This window comes from Tauraco erythrolophus, chromosome 3 (assembly GCF_009769465.1).
Source record: "Tauraco erythrolophus isolate bTauEry1 chromosome 3, bTauEry1.pri, whole genome shotgun sequence".
Classification (NCBI taxonomy): Eukaryota; Metazoa; Chordata; class Aves; order Musophagiformes; family Musophagidae; genus Tauraco; species Tauraco erythrolophus.
Window position 1 is genome coordinate 96,179,466 of NC_141467.1, and position 17,489 is coordinate 96,196,954.

General features: G+C 40.4%; 1 protein-coding gene across 4 annotated transcripts in view; it reads left to right on the forward strand.

Moving 5' to 3' along the window:
- Nucleotides 1-17,489, forward strand: part of EFR3A (EFR3 homolog A) — a 68,252-nt gene that overhangs the window by 28,289 nt on the left and 22,474 nt on the right. For 3 of the 4 annotated variants that reach the window (XM_086608850.1, XM_086608851.1, XM_086608853.1), the window contains exons 7-12: nucleotides 1,287-1,424; nucleotides 6,396-6,474; nucleotides 7,344-7,479; nucleotides 9,892-10,056; nucleotides 12,913-13,027; nucleotides 16,627-16,678. In XM_086608850.1, the coding sequence (XP_086464976.1) occupies nucleotides 1,287-1,424; nucleotides 6,396-6,474; nucleotides 7,344-7,479; nucleotides 9,892-10,056; nucleotides 12,913-13,027; nucleotides 16,627-16,678 (685 nt within the window). The remainder of the gene's footprint in view (nucleotides 1-1,286; nucleotides 1,425-6,395; nucleotides 6,475-7,343; nucleotides 7,480-9,891; nucleotides 10,057-12,912; nucleotides 13,028-16,626; nucleotides 16,679-17,489) is intronic. The other variant, XM_086608852.1, reaches the window with a different exon arrangement.

Below are 17,489 nucleotides of genomic sequence, written 5' to 3' on the forward strand. Positions count from 1 at the left end.
GCAGTCCAGTTGCCCAACAGTGTCAGAAAGGTGAAGAATACTACATGGCAAAAAACAACTTGACAAAGTGTTGTATTTTAGTAAGGTTAAAAATAAGAGGTTTGTGTGTACTGATGCAGACATTATAAAATAGATATCATGCTTTTCAGTCCTTGTGATGCATTAGCCCTGGCTAAAAGCCAAACTCTCACCCACCTGTTCTTTCATTCCCCACCTCCTTGGCAGGATAGGGGAGAAAATAGGATTAAAAAGTTCCTGGGTTGAGGTAAAGACGGGAAGCTCACTTACCAGTTACCATCACAGGCAAAACAAACTTGACTTAAAGAAAATGAATTTAACTTACTGTCAGCTAAAATAGATTTGGTTAGTGAGAAACAAAGACAAAAAAATAACATATTTTCCTCTCTACCTTTTCCCCATTCCCAGCTTCACCCGTTCACTCCCAACTCCTCTCCCTCCGAGGGGCACAGGGATGGGGACGGGGCTGCGGTCGGTCCATCACAGCCCCTCTCGGCCGCTTCCCCCTCCTCACCCGTCTTCCCGCTCCAGCACGGCCCTTCCCAGGCTGCAGCCCTTCAGGGACACCCCGCTCCCCCCGGGCTCCCCCCGGCCGCAGCTCCCGCAGGAATTTGCCTCCCCACTGCAGCGCGGAGCCCCCCGCAGCCCCTCTGCCGGCACCGGGGCACGGACACCCCAAACAATCCTCTCCATACTAAGACTGGAGGACTCAGTCAGAAGGTGACTGACTTGTACGCTGACTAGTCAGGGGTAACTGTGGGTGATAATGTTCTAATTAGTTCAGTCAGAGTTTTTTCCAACTCACAAGCCATCTGTTTCTGCAGAAGTATTGGAGTTTTATTCAACACTTACCCACACAGTGTGCATTCAGTGGTGGGCAGGTGAATGAGATCATTAGTCTGAACAAAATGACTAAGGTTCTGCCTATCTTTTTGCGCGGTTTCATGGCCTTCATTCGTTGTTAGCAATGGGTAACAGTTTGTCAAAATGCAGTGGGTAACAAGGTAAATCACTATTAACAGCCATTGTTTTTGCCATAAAAATATTTACTAATACCAGTGGTCAGTACTGAGTGAATAGATGATCTACACTCCTGCTGTAAGAGAATAAATTGTTTTATTCAGAATTCTGGTTTGACGTGTATTTGAGATACAGTTCTTGCCTAGATCAAGAGCGTGACTCATGAACATTGTAGAGCCAAGAAAGTCTACAGTAAGAGGCCGAATATTAATTAGTAGTAAAATTGATGTACTTTTGTCTCATTTCAGCAGAATAGGCCCTCCATCCTCTCCTACAAGAGGAGAGAAAGAGGAAAATCCTGCTCTGCTGGCTGAGAATTGCTTCAGGGAACTACTAGGACGAGCAACCTATGGAAATATGAATAATGCTGTCAGACCAGTTTTCGCGTAAGTTGAAAATTCATGGAAGGTCTTATCTTAAGAGTGTTTTTTTTTTTATTTCATACTCTAATTGTGTTGTGTTAAATTCCTTCCTCCTTTTCAACCCAAAGGATTCTACTAATAGTTACTCATGTTTCTTAAAATAGTTACCCCTCTTTTTATCTCACCTCTTTGTTGCCTGTCTGTTGACTTGAAGATAGTTATTGGGAAGTGTGTGTCCCATTTTACTGATTTGAGAAGTGTGGTATAATGATTTGGATAGGTTGTTGCCTCAGCTGGCCTTCCTTGAGTGCGAAACTGTTCAAGATATTAATGTCCCATAGATAACTGTTAAAGTTAAACTTAATCTTTACTCTTAAGAGTAAAGTTAAGATTTCTACTTCCATCCAGTTTTCTGCCAAGACCTGTTTAGATATTCTGTGAGGGATGTCTTTAACAGCTTATTTAAGTACTGAATGTCATATGTCTGTGCAGTATGAGCATTATGCACGAATGCACACAGTACACATTATAGCTGATGTATTAACTATCAAGTCCAGCATTTTTCAGTTCTTTGCATTGCCCGAATTGCTTCATTAAAAAATACGGTCTGAAAAAAGCTGCAAGCATTGAGAGAACTTATATCTCCTTCTTTCATCTCTACTAGTGTCTACAAAGTAGGCATGTTCTCAGGAGAAGTCTTCGCAGAAAGCACTAGACTCAGTGATACAACTTTAAAACCCTGTCTTTTCCTGGCGATGAGGAGACCTGCTTGCTCCTCATTGTAGATTTTCAGGATACTCCCCTGTTACAGAAATATTTTCTCTTAGATGGCCTAATTCTTCCTGCAAAGACTAAGGGTCTAACAGTACTAAACAGTCCGAGTGGACTATTTGGAACTATATTGCAGTTGTCTTCTTACCACTTTTTAAGTTCCTTTTATGGACTTATCTCAAAACTTTTATCAGCATGTGCCGTTACTTTAGTCTTTTGAATCATTTCAATATCAGGGCAGTTTCCCACAAACAATTTCTGATTCTCTACAATAGGATTAGTACTTGGTTTGGGATTTCAGAAGGTGTCATACCTGCGTTTCTTGTGGCAGATTCAAAACTTTATTCATTCAAAGTGTTATTTCCAGCTTAATTTCTTTTCTTACTCAGTGTGATCCTAAGCTGATCCACTTGAGTCTTTGTGCACCTCCATATGCCACACGCTGCATTTGTGTGCTGAAATCAGTAGAAAATGACACAATATATTGAGCATATATTATCTCTTTTATGAATAGAATATAAATCTTTATGGTCATTTTTGTGTTCCATTTCGAGGAAGAATTGCCAACTAAATTTATCTTTTTATAAATAACTACTGTAAATGTTTAGTATTTTTGAAGTGCAAGAGATGCAGAAAATGCAATTTCCAAACTGCTTTTCCTAAACAAAAAGAGAGTGCTCTAATTACCTTCACTTTGTGAACTAGCAGAATTGGTAGAACAAAAGTTTGAGGTAGTGAGTCCATTGTGCTTTATCTGATTGAAAAGCCTGACTTAATTTATGTATACAAGGGGCAACGGATTTAAACTGAAAGAGGGGAGATTTCGATTAGATATAAGGAAGAAACTTTTTACATTGAGGGTGGTGAGGCAGTGGAACAGGTTGCCCAGAGAAGTTGTGGATGCCCCATCCCTGGAAGTGTTCAAGGCCAGGTTGGATGAGGCTTTGGACAACCTGGTGTAGTGGAGGATTTCTCTGCCCATGTCAGGGGGGTTGGAACTAGATGATCTTTAAGGTCCCTTCCAACCCTAACCATTCTATGATTCTATGATTCTATACTTGATTAGAAAACAGTTTTTCCTAACAGTTTTCAAAAATTTCACAGCTTTTAAGAAAGCTCCAGAAATAAAGATAAGGCCACTTACTACAGTGCTAACACTGAAGATGCAGCTTTGTTTCCCCACTTGAAGTCTTACTTCATGTGGCATTGAAATATCAGTCAACATGGTACCACTTCCTTGCAAAACTAAGAGAACAGTGCTTCTTGCATCATGAGGCTGAGTACATTCGAAGGCTGAGGAATTTAAATATAATGTAGGTAGCTGAAATCTGAAGTCTGTCTCCTGCTACGAGTTTGAATTGACCTTAATTCTCTTTGCCTTCGGCAGAAAATCTCCATAGTTATAAGTGTCTCTACACTTAGTTGCTAGAAACTCTCAAATTCTCATTTTGAATGAAATCTGACAGATGAATCTGGCAAACTGCTTAATGAAAGTAAAAATTTTTGTATTAATACGGTATGAAAAAATTTTATATTTTGTGTCATCACAAGTGATTCAGACTGACTTAGCATGAATTTGCAATGATGAATAGATTAGGCAGATCCAGAGGGATACAGCAATCTAGTGACTACAAACAGCTTCCCAAGTTTACACCCTATTAGTCTCACCGTATTTCCATTCTTGTGAGTTATCACATCATCTGTGCAAGAGTTTTGAATATCAGAAGACTGGTGTTTAATATTCTTTCAGCAGATACAATGCATGCGAAGATTATTTTATATATTCCCATACATGCCTGAGTTCTGCTTTCTAATCATCGGTATCAATTTGACATTTTGTACTGTAAGGATTGCTTGCATGTGTGAATGTGAGTGAATTCAGGGACCATTAGTGGCTCTCACTCCCTAGAGTACTAGTAATTTGCACTGTTGATTCTGCTGTTCCTTTTAATTTGAGAAACCTAGTTGAGCACATTTGCTCCATATATGAAGCAGAGTTTGGCATTTGTTAATCCAGTAATAAAATGTTTTGCAATATTACTTAGATATTCTTTATTAAAAGAAATTGAATTGGGAAAAAATAGGCAAAATGTGACTTGATTTTAGCAAAACTAAATGCACCATGCTGAAAATACCATTTACCATCTTTTACAAAAACAAAACTACATTGAATACACTGCCTGCATTATGACAAGTGAAATATATCACCTACAGTAATGTATATTCTTAGGAGGAAAATTCCAGTATACAAAGTATGCTGCCTGTTGAGCTATTACAGAGAACATTAACGTAGGCTGTCATCTTCCTCCTGCTGTCTTCCCATCAGTTCAGCTACTTGAAGTAGCTGATGCTTTCTCTTTTTGGAAAAAGAAAACTGTATGTCTTGTTTTGAGAGGAAAGGTTTTTAAAAAAAGCTTGATAGAAGATGTAGTTGACCATAATCTGCCTGAATAGATCTTTGGGTCTGTCAAAGGTAACAGAGAACACATGCTACCCTGAAAGATTAAAGGATCAGTTCCAATCAGGTGAAGATAGTGGAGACCATGATTTTGTATTTGATGAGACAAATAGAAAATAGGTGAGCTAAAATAAGCTATCGTGTACAAGAAATGATGGACTGTACTGGAATTATATCAGAGAGGAGGAAGACACAGATAAGTATATTATAAACCACTAAGCCTTGAAGGATTTAAAGAAGTAATTTTGTTTGTCTTTCTAGCCCAAGGCAGGATTAAGTCTACCTGTGTGTTTGGAATGTGCACAGGAAAGGCAGCTATCCCCAACAGATAGTCCAGTTTAGTAATGCAAATATGCCGTTACCTTGGCAGACAAACACCTTTAAAATTCCTGGAATTCTTTCCTGTAGGGATTTCTGTTAAAGGTAGGTATTTTGTGAAAATGGCAGTACGTTATTTTAGCCCTGCAATGGACTGCAAGATAATTTAGGGCACAGGAGAGGGTTGCTTTATGCCAGCTGGTTTAATCAACCTTGAAGGAGACCCGTGTGCTCAGTTGGGTCACTAGCCTGGTAGCAGCTGGCCAGTGAGAATTCCAGATTCTGGAATTTATTTCAGTTAAATTTATTCCAGTTTAAGCATCCATTCAGTCCTCTTGCATTCAGAGTACGGACTTCTTTCACCTGTATGCTTTCAAGGTTGTTATTTGAAGCATCTTTACATGTTTACTGTGTTCTTTGGGAAAGAGCAGGCCAATAGTGTTTCTGTAGCTGAGATACCTGTTTAGAAACACTACCAAAATTCAGTTTCTGTAAGAAAGTTTTTTTGTGGGTTTTGGCATCTGTTTTGTGGGTTTTTTTGTGGTTTGTTGTTTGGTGTGTTTTTTTTTTTCTTTTACCTAAATCATTCCGATTAAAAGGCATTCCAAATTCCTTTTTTTCAGTGTTTCAGATTTAAAAATGCATTTATTTTTGCCATGCTTTTCCAGGTACTCAGATCTCCTTTTTGGAAAATTTGATGTGTTCTCTATTCATAGCTTTCAGCATATAGTGCTTAAGCAGAATTTCTTGTCTTTGCTTCAAACTGACAGTTTTTCATCAGTGGTTCCTATCCCATTTAAAGAGAAACTGATGCATTTATCGTTCTGATTCTGTTTTGATATTTCTTGCAGAAAGTGTTGAAATGCTTCAGAGCGATAAAGGAGTATATACACAAAGAGTAGCTCTTTTTTGTTTTCCCCTTATATTATTCATGAAAAGACTGAAAACGAAAATAGTTCTTAGAGTCTCTAAGGATGTAACGTAGAGTCTCTATGAATGTAAAATTCAGCCATAGGTATTTTGTAGCTCCTGATTCAAAACAAATTCTTTATCTTATTTAGAGTGGAAGTTTGTCAAGGTATTGTAACCATCCTCTTCAGTGTGTGTCTTCCATGTGAATAAGCACATAATGTCACAGCCATTTGAACGCATGCAATTTGTACGGAAACAGTATATTCTTAACTGTATCGTTGTTATGACTAGGTTCCATAAATTCCTGAAACTAGAAGATCAGGAATTTCTGTTACAGACAAATGTTTCATGATCGCATCCTTAAAGTCGAAAACAAATGCTTTTCTGAAGTTTTCTCACCTAGTTACTAAGTAATTGTTTAGAAGCTTTATATAAGGAAATAATCCCTTTGAGGTGAGTTTTGAGAAAACTATAAGATGCCATTTATTATATCTGTGGAATATCATTATTTCAAGTCCCTTAATTTTTTATTACAGGCATTTGGACCATCATAGACTATGGGATCCCAATGAATTTGCTGTTTCCTGCTTCAAAATCATCATGTATTCTATACAGGTAGGATTTTCTCCTGGATTTTTTTTTTCCTCGTGTACATGTTTTGACCACATGACTCAGGTTTAAATACTCAACTCAGCATGATACTGATAGAGAGTAGATGAAGACAAAGAATCCAAAAGATCTGTTTCCATAACTCCTTAGCCTTATTCTTTAAACTTTCCAAATAATAAGCTAACCATGGTTTGTGATCAGAAGTTATCTGATTTACTTTCAATTACTGTACACCTGTAGAAGAAAAAAGGATGAAAGGATTCTCCATGGAAGATAGCTCCTTCAGCAAGCTCCAGAGCAAGGAGCAGGATAGCCGTACGAATCCAACATTGTGCTTGATAAATAAATCGCACTTCAGTGGGTCGTTTCTCCTTGCCGGTACAGCTGTGCTGCTTTTGCAACCCAAGAAACCAACTTCGCATGGAACTGTATTGTGCTGATTGATTTTTCCTGTTGTCTGTTGTAAATACGATCAAGGTCTGATTCTTGGATTGCATCAAGCACAGACACCCAAAAAATAAAGTCATAAAATTCCAGGTCTGTGGAAGAAAGCTGCGTTTTCTCAGTGGAATATGTATCTCAATGGTGCTTTTTTGTAAGACCAGCTGAGGTCCTTGAACTGCAGTTGGCTGAATGACATTACTGGATATTTTAATGCTGTAAGCTTTTGTGTACTGGGCTGGGTGGACTTGTGTGTCCTCATCTGTCATGGTAGTTTTTTTTAATCTGTATTTAATCATGAATTGATTGAAATTTATGAGTCAGAATGTTGCAGAGTAGGAACATGGTCCCAACTATAGCTGGATGGTATATGAGTTTATTCTTATTAAAGTTACAGATGGAGCTTTCCTTAATATTTGTTTATTTTTTAATAGGCACAATATTCCCATCATGTAATACAAGAAATTCTTGGACACCTTGATGTTCGCAAAAGAGACTCACCACGAGTTCGTGCTGGTATTATTCAGGTTCTTTTGGAAGCAGTTGCAATAGCAGCTAAAGGATCAATAGGTAAGTCTTAAATTAAAGGCATCAGGTCAAAGGATAGATTTGAAGAGTGGTGCTCATTTTTGCTTTGTTTTCAGACTGAATTGAAAGCATGTATTTTGAAAAGGCTTTGTGTCGATTAATTTTTTCTCCTTTGTGCTCATAAAATACCTGAAATCTTACTGGGTTTACAATTATTCAAACATGTACTTATTTGGTCAATTGACTGTTTTATAATCCTTTACATTGAAAAAATGAGTAGATTTATTTTTACACCTTTGTGAAATGCCAAATTTCTGTTTGGTAAGGAGTCACAAAGTCTGAGAGAACTGTGTGTGACTCTACAAAATGTCAAGAGCACTGTCGCTTTGTGATACAGCTGCTGTGAGATGAGTGGTAATATGAGACTTAAGAGTAGAATGATCTTTGAGAAATTTTACCTTAGTAACTGTGAAGCAGCTAAAATAACATGAATTATGTTGTTTAATGTAGTGTAGTTCCTTGAAATAAGCGTAGTTATGAAGATGTGTACACACACGTGCCCTGCTGTTTTTTTTCTTTGGTCTTCTGCAGAAACATTATTGCTTTGCTTCGTTAGCTTGACTCTGAGTCTGTCCTTTCTGTTTATACAAGACCCAATTACATGCACAGACTTGTGAAGCCTTTACCATATCACAAAAAGAGCTCATAATTTGATCCAACATATAAACCTGGATTTTAGTAGCAGGTTTCAAAGTAACTGAAGTTCAGGTGCAAGTACTTGCAGTTTAACCTGCTGTTGATGCTTAATTTCAGCAACCACTCATATTTTCCATGTAAAACTTGTGTGGTGGGTTGACTGGCCGACAGCCATTTGCTCGCTCCCCTTTCCCACAGCGTAGGGAGAAGGTAGAAAAAGGTGAGAAGACTCATGGATCAGGATAAAGATAGTTTAGTGGGTGCAGCAAAAGGTGCGTGCACAAGGAAAGCAAAGGAATTCATTCTGTACCTCCCATTGGTAGGCGGATGTTTAGCTGCTTCCTGGAAAGCAGGGCCTCAGCATCCGTGACGGTTACTTGGGAAGACAAATGCCATACAAACAACTATCCTCCCCTTCCTCCTCCTTTCCTTGAGCTTTTAGAATCATAGAATCATAGAATGGTTAGGGTTGGAAGGGACCTCAAAGATCATCTAGTTCCAACCCCCCTGCCACAGGCAGGGAAATCCTCCGCTACACCAGGTTGCCCAAAGCCTCATCCAACCTGGCCTTGGACACTTCCAGGGATGGGGCATCCACAACTCCTCTGGGCAACCTCTTCCAGTACCTCACCACCCTCAAAGTGAAGAATTTCTTTCTTATATCTAACCTAAATCTGCCCTCTTTCAGTTTAAATCCATTGCCCCTTGTCCTATCACTACACACCCTTGTAAAAAGTCCCTCTCCAGCTTTCCTGTAGGCTCCCTTTAAGTACTGGAAGGCTGCTATAAGATCACCCCGGAGCCTTCTCTTCTCCAGACTGAACAGCCCCAACTCTCTCAGCCTGTCTTCATAGCAGAGGTGCTCCAGCCCTCTGATCATCTTCATGGCCCTCCTCTGCACTCGTTCCAGTAGCTCCATGTCCTTCTTGTGTTGGGGACTCCAGAGCTGAACACAGTATTCCAGGTGGGGTCTCATGAGAGCTGAGTAGAGGGGCAATCACCTCCCTCGGCCTGCTGGCCACACTTCTTTTGATACAGCCCAGGACACGGTTGGCTTTCTGGGCTGCCAGTTCACATTGCCGGCTCATGTTGAGCTTCTCATCCACCAGCACTCCCAAGTCCTTTTCCTCAGGGCTGCTCTCAATCCATTCTCCGCCCAGCCTGTACTTGTGCTTGGGATTGCCCCGACTGACGTGCAGGTCCTTGCACTTGGCCTTGTTGAACTTTTATTGCTGAACATGACATTACATGGCATGGAATATCCCTTTGGTCAGTTTGGGTCAGCTCTCCCGGTCTGTGTCCCCTCGCAGTTTCTTGCACACCCCAGCCTACTCTCTGTAGGGACAGAGTGGGAAAAAGGAAAAGCCTTGACACTTGCTAGCACTGTTCAGCAACAGCTGAAACACTGGTGTGTTGTCAACAGTATTTTAGTCACAAATCCAAAGCACAGCACCACCCAGACTGCTAAGAAGAAAGTTAACTCCATCCTAGCCAGACCCTTTACAACTTAATAGTACTGGATTACACATATATATATACTTGACTGCATTTCCTGATTCCAAAATAATTTCTAAAATACCAGGGTGTAAGCACATTTCAAAAGTTTACCCCTAGGCTGTATCCTTCAAACAGTGTATTTCATGTGTTCTTTCCAGCTTAATCTGATTTCTTCGGAAAAGGGATTGAAGTGATTAGCTCTCATTTTCCTAAAGCATCTTTCCCGTGGCAGGTGCAATCATTGTTATGTGTTGTTTCCAGGCCCAACAGTTCTGGAGGTTTTTAATACCTTGTTGAAGCACTTGCGCATCAGTGTTGACTTTGAGCTGAGCGACAGGCGCAGTTCAGCGGGAAGTGCCACTTTCAGCACAAGCTCCAAGGAGAGCGATGAGAGGATTGTCCAGAACGCTATTATTCAAACCATTGGTGAGTAATGACAGTAAGATAGGCTCACGAAAAATTCCTCCCCTTCTCCCCCTTCCTCAATGAGATGATGTTAAAACAGGTTGAATCGAAAAGGAATAATGACAAGTGTGATACCTCTGATTGTACTTGCTTCTAAATCTCAGGCTCGCTTTACAGATTTGTCTTCTGAAAGACTGTTTGTTTGCTTGTCAACTGTGCAAATAGCCAAGAAGCTCAATGAATGTTAAAAATGCTGGTGGACTTATAATAAATTTGTTGGTTATATTATTATATGGCCCTTGAGATATAGACATCATTCTGTACCTTTAGTACAGAACTAATATTACTCCTTTTATGCAATTCATATTGCAAGCAATCATATACAGTTATATATTTTAGTAGGTACTACCTGAAAATTTGTAGAAGCCAATGTTAAACATAGCACCAACAATGACACCTAATGGCCGGTGCTGCTACCGCGACTTCACTGACGTGCTTTTAAGCACAATACTGAAAATGAGAGCTACAATTTCTGTAAAAGATTTCATTAAAATAGCCTCTCCCCTTTTTTCAGATATTCTTTTTATGGTAGTGATATGTATTGCAGTGCATTTATGATGTGTGTTCCTTTACTTAAAGAACAAGGGGGAATGTAATTTAAATGTTGTTCACTTATCTGTACCTTTACTTATGCCTTGAAGCTTTCTAGAGCAGTAGCAAATATGTAGTAGATTATTTCTCATTATTACAGTAGAACTGCATGTTAAAATACTAAATCCCGCCCCTCAAAAAAATCTCAAAAAACACACAACCCAACCTTTTAAAGTAAATGTTCTTTCTATAAAAGTTGCATTTATACTGTTGCACGGGAATAGAATAGAATAGAATAGAATAGAATAGAATAGAATAGAATAGAATAGAATAGAATAGAATAGAATAGAATAGAATAGAATAGAATAGAATAATCTCGAGTTGAAAAAGTTGGAAGGAACCCATAAGGATCATTGAGTCCAACTCCCTCCTCCTCACAGCACTACCTAAAACTAAACCATATGACTAAAAGCATCATGCAGGTGCTTCTTGAACTCCGAGAGTCTTGGTGCCCTGACCACTTACCTGGGGATCCTGTTCCAGTGACCATCCCTCTCACTGAAGAACCTTTTCCTAATGTCCAATCTGAACTCCCCGTGATGCAGCTTCATTCCATTTCCTCATGTCCTGTCACTGGTCACCAGAGAGAGATCAGCACCTCCCCCTCCACAGCCCTCCTTGAGAAAGTTGTAGACTGCGATGAGGTCACCCCTAAGCCTTCTCTTCTCCAAGCTGAACAAACCAAGTGACCTCAGCTGCTCCTTGTAAGTCTTGCCCTCAAGGATTTTCACCATATTGGTCACCCTCCTCTGGACACACTATAGTAGTTTGATGGACACATAATATAGTAGTTATATTGAGGCACCCAAAACTGCACACAGTACTCGAGGTGGGGCTACACCAGTGCAGTGTAGAGTGAGACAATCACCTCCTTCAGTCGGCTAGCTATGCTGTGCTTGTTGCACCTCAGGACACAGTTGGCCCTTTTGACTGCCAGGGCACACTGTTGACTCCTATTCAACTTGCCATCAACCCGGACCCCAGATCTCTTTCTGCAGGGCGACTGTCCAGCCTCTCCTCCCCCAACTTGTATGTATAACCAGGATTACCCCATCCCAGGTGCAGAAGCCTCCAATTGCTCTTGTTAAATTTCATATGGTTAGTGATTGCCCAGCTATCTAGTCTATCCAGATCTCTCTGTAAGGCCTCTCTACCCTTGAGGGAGTCCATAGCTCCTCCTAGTTTAGCATCGCCAGCAAACTTAAATCATGTACATTCAATTCCTTCCTCCAGATCATTTATAAAAACATAGAAGAGCACTGTCCCTAAAATCAAGCCCTGGGGAACCCCACTGGGGGTTCATCAGCCACCAGCCTGATGTAACCCATTTACTATAGTGAGACTGACCTGTCAACCAGTTGCTCACCCAGCATATTATGGACTTGTCTGGCTGTTTGCTGGGCGCTTTGTCCAGAAGGATACTGTGGGACACAGTAACAAATGCTCTGTCTGGGAAGTTGCGTTTGTCATGGTGAGCACAGAGTTTAGAGAAGCCATGGCTTTCTGCCGAGTGGATGCCATTGCTCTCTGGTTGAGCCATCAGAGCTACAGCACCCTTTTTGTGTGCCAACTACTACGCTGCTTCTGGTCACTAGCACTCCTCAGGAGTTTCTTTTATACATGTAGAGGCTTGGCCATGGTTACTCCTGGCCCCTCTCAGGTCTCCTCAGCCAGTGTCGCGTGAGCTACAGGCTCCTGGTGGGTGTCTCTGCTCCCCTGTCGTTACCGAGGTTCAGGAGCTCCCCTGTGCACCACACTAGAGCTCTCTGCTGCTGATCCCCTGGCCCTGGAGCTGCTCGCCTCGGCGGTCTCTTAAGCCATGGTCGTGTAATGCCAGTATGCTTCTGAGATTTCTGTTCGTGCACCTGTAATATTCAACGGTGACTTCAGGCAAAAACAACAACAATGTGTTCCACGAGAAACACTTCCAGTTCCTCACTAATTGCAAATTAACAGATGTCACAAATTTACGTTTAAACTTTATATTTAAAGGAGGATAAAATTAGAAAGTTTTAGGATTCGAAGAAGAAAGTGAGTGTCATGAAAAGATTCTGCAAAGCCATTCAGCAGAAACAGAAATGTGACTATTATGCCCTAAAACTAATAGTTTTATTCTTCATCTATTTTGACCTTGAAAATGTATTCCTTGTATTCATAAAGCTTTTCTTATAAAGAGAAGGGTCCTGTATTTGTTCCCTTCTGTGATTTCAGTCTGTTTTTATTTAGGTTTTTTTGGAAGCAATCTCCCAGATTACCAGAGATCAGAGATTATGATGTTCATCATGGGAAAAGTACCTGTGTTGGGAACAACTTCACAATCACTGGATACCAGTCACCTTGGGTTTGTATAGCCTACGTTTTTAAATTTCCAATTAAAAATTTAGATTTTACGATCCCAATGATAAATTAAAAAATGAAAAAAATTAAAAGTGAAATATGAATTCTGACTCATTAGGGTTTGTATTAAATACCATTCAGAATCAAGGCAAGCACAGTGTCAGCAGTATGAAATCAATCTCCAAACACATTACAGATAGGAAATACCTTAGTGGAATGCAACTTGTTTTGAACTAAAAAATTTCTTTTCTCCACATCTGTACAAATGTTTCTGAAATTATCTTTTTAATGGTGCTCAGTTCTGTAACTTCTTATGTATTTGTTTTGTGAAACAGAGAAATTGAACTATGACACCATTTTTTCAAATAGCTGCATAATTTACAAATGTTTTTTCTTTTTTTCTTCATTCTGTACAAGCTGACTTCAGATTAAGAAATAAAATACAGAAATTCATAGAATCATAGAATCGTTTGAGTTCGAAAGGACCTTGAAAATCATCTAGTTCCAGCCTCCCTGCAATGGCCAGGGACACCTTCCCCTAGATCAGGTAGCTCAAACCTTCTTCCAGCTTGGCCTTGAACACTTCCAGGGATGGGTTATCTACAACTTCTCTGGGCAACCTGTTCCAGTGCCTCACCACCCTCAGAGGGAAAAATTTCTTCCTTAGATCTAATCAAAATCAACCTCTTTCAGTTTAAAGCCGTTGCCCCTTGACCTGTTATTACATTCTCTTCTCTCCAGCATTTTTGTAGGCCCACTTTTAAGTAGTAGAAGGCTGCTAGGAGGTCTGCTTGGAGCCTTCTCTTCTCCAGACTGAACCACCTCAACTCTCTCAGCCTGTCTTCATAGGAGAGCTGCTCCAGCCCTTTTATCATCTTCGTGGCCCTCCTCTGGACTCACTCCAGTAGGTCCATGTCCTTCTTATGTTGGAGTCCCCGGAGCTGAACGTGTTACTCCAGGTGGGGTACCGTATCCAGCCCAGGATAACGGATGACTTTCTGGACTGCCAGCGCACATTGCTGGCTTGTGTTGATCTTCTCATCAACCAGCACTCCGAAGTCCTTTTCCTCAGGGCTGCTCTCAATCTGTTCTCCACTCAGCCTGTACTTGTGCTTGGATTGCTCTGACCCACGTGCAGGACCTTGTTAAACTTCATGAGATTTGCACAGGCCCACCTCTCCAGCCTGTCAAGGTCCCTCTGGATGGCATCCCTTCCCTCCAGCGTGTTGGCCACACCACACAGCTTGCTGTTGTCAGCAAACTTGCTGAGGGTGCACTCAATCCCACTGACTGCGTCACCGACAAACATGGAAAACGATGTCAGCTCCAATACTGACCGCTGAGGAATGCTACTCGTCAGTGGTCTCCACTTGAACATTGAGCTATTGACTGCAACTCTTTGAGTGTGACCATCCAGCCAGTTCCTTATCCACCAATGCTGTAATCCCATGGTAGAAGGCCACCAAATTTGTTAAGCACAATATGCCCTTAGTGAAGCCATGTTGGCTGTCACCAGTCACTTTGTTTTTCTCCATGTGCTTTAGCATAGTTGCTAGGAGGATCTGCTCTGTGATCTTGCCAGGCACACAGGTGAGACTGACTGGCCTGTAGTTCCCTGTGTCTTTTTTGCCTTTTTAAAAATGGGGGCTATGTTTCCCTTTTTCCATTTGGTGGAAACTTCATTGGACTGCCACAGCTTCTCAAATATGATGGGTAGTGGCTTAGCAACTTCATCTGCCAGTTCTTTCAGGACCCACAGATGCATCTCATCACATCCCATGGAATCGAGCACCTTCAGGCTCTTTAGATGGTCTCAAACCTGATCTTCTCCTACAGTGGGCGGTTCTTCATTCTCCCAGTCCCTGCCTTTGCCTTCTGTGACTTGGGCTGTGCGGCTGGAGCACTTGCCAGTGAAGACTGAGGCAAAGAAGTCGTTGAGAACCTCAGCCTTCTCCATGTCCTGGGTAACCAGGTCTCCCATTTCCTTCCAGAGAGGGACCACATTTTCCCTAGTCCTCCTTTTATCACCGACGTATCTATAGAAGCTTTTCTTGTTGCCCTTCATGTCCCTGGCCAGATTTAATTCCATCTTTCCTTACCTGATCCCTGGTTGCTCGGACAATTTCTCTGTATTCCTCTCAGGTTACCTGTCCTTGCTTCTAGCCTCTGTGATGGATTCCAGTGAATTTGTTTTGGTTTAAATTTTCCCTATGTATTTGGAAATGGACAAAAGCTATGGGTGGGCAGACTCCTGTAATAAACTCGTAATTAAAATCTGCCATACACTGAAGTAATAATTTTCTCTGTAAAGTGAATAGTTATTTTGCTCAGTATGGGGAAAGTCACTGGAAAGGTTTCAGCTATTCTTTCCAGGTATGCATGAATATTTTGTACCACTTATGTCTGACCCCCTGCTAGCTTAAGTGGGAAGTCATTGTCATTCTTCTGGCTTCTTGGTAGCTTTTCGTACAGTATTGTGTCCCCGCAGTGTAGGGCACTATTCCGTGGAAGACAGAAATCTGTCTGTTCCAGACTATTGCTCATTAAGAAGGTATTTGAAATACAGATCCATTTAGAATTCTGTCCTTGGATTACCACTTGATTTGGAGGATTTTTTGTTGGCTTTTTAACTACTACAATTTTCCTTTATGGGTTCCTTGTAAACATGGGACTGAGTAGTATGTTATTATGGTGTGCATATGTCATTCTGAATAAAGCAGGCTTTCTGACTGCTGCTACAGTCTTGCATTACTTACCTGAACGTTTGGTCTCTGCTGCACAAAACATTTGAATGGTACTGCCAACTGGATATAGCCAGGATTATAGCCTGGGAAGATGGAAGGTTATGTAGGGGCCATCTTTTGTGAAGAGGCTTGCTCTTTCTTTATGCTGTTTGGTGAACAAAGGGGTTTGTACCTTTTTTACTTTCTTGAAATAGTCTTTTTGAATGGAGCAATTCATTCCAAGTGCACTTTTATCTTGTAAGCTGTTGCAAGAACAGCATATATGTGACTGTGTACCAATAAGTATTTAACTTCTTTTAGTACCAGCAGATGGAAAATGATAACAGATGAAGAACAGGTTTAGTGTTCTCTGTACCTTCCTGTGATCTGAAAACCGAGGGTTCTTTCAGTTTTTCTTGCTGATTCTACAGATAATTTTTTTTTCAGTCTCAAAGTTTTGGGGTGTGACTTAAATAGGAAGCATTCTGGTTTCCTAAAAATCTCAACTGCATTTTAATTCAGAAGAAATTCTGAGCACTGACGCTTGTGAAAATTAAGTCAAGCATGTAGCAGTTGAACTTTTCAGATACAATGAGATTTCTGAATGAAGCATGAAGATTTAGATCTGCTTCACATATATCATTTACCTTTTTTTCAATTTTGTCTGCTTGTTTTTTTAAGCCTTCCTATAAATGTCCCTTTCAAAAACATTTAGTTATTGCATCTCGTTTGGAGATATTTGCCCCTTATTTGTGGTCATCCAGCATCCCTTCCAAGACTGCTGTATTCACTTGTTAAAAACGTTGTTAGATGTCTGGAGTAGAATCATATTTTGAAGATATGCAAAGAAACTAATTTTCAACTTTTTCTCCAATTGTAGAGATTTGGGAACTAGGAGGATTCAAATCATGTTATTGAGATCTTTGCTTATGGTAAGCCTTCTGTGTTCAGTATATTATGTTATTAGCACATAATGTTTCATTTTATGTATATGTTTATACGTGTGAGTACAGTGTTGCAACTCTGTGTTATGAATTTAAACATACCTTCATATTACCTAGATCTGCAGTTCTACGGAGTGAAATTGTGACAGTGTTTTTCTCTACTTACATTACAAGCAGCTCAAGAAATGTTGCCCCATCTCTTATAGCACTATCAGTTATAATTGGATCTGCAAATCCAAAAGAAAATCGTAGACTGAGTTGAGTTGACTAGTTTTGCCAGCAATGCTGGCAACATCAAAGTACAATCACTTTAGTCTCTGACACCAGAAAAGCTAACTATCTCCAAGCCCTTAGAGCCTCAGGCACCATTGTTCTTTCCTTTCTAGTATTTTCCAAGTTTCTTGTAAAGTACAATTAAATGTTTTATCAGAAATACATTTTTCATCAGTAAACCTTCAAAGCGTATTTCTGGAAATACATCCCGATGGTAAGAGTCAGAAGTGGATAGTAAAGGAGGCTCTTGCCTGTGGAATCCTGGCTTCTTTTCTTGCTGAAGAAGCTGAAAACTGTTTAGTGACTGAAGTAGGGGAAATAGCATAACAAATTACTTCGTGACTAAAGTAGCAGAATACCTTTCTGGAAAATGAGTTTCTGTCCCTGCTTTGACATGAAATTTGTATGTGGTATTAGGCAAATCGGTTAAACTGTACTTTGCTTGTCAGAATATGAAATCCTAGATTCTGGCTTGCAGAAGAGCTGAGCATTCATAGTTGCAATTTAAGGATAGAAAACATGTTAG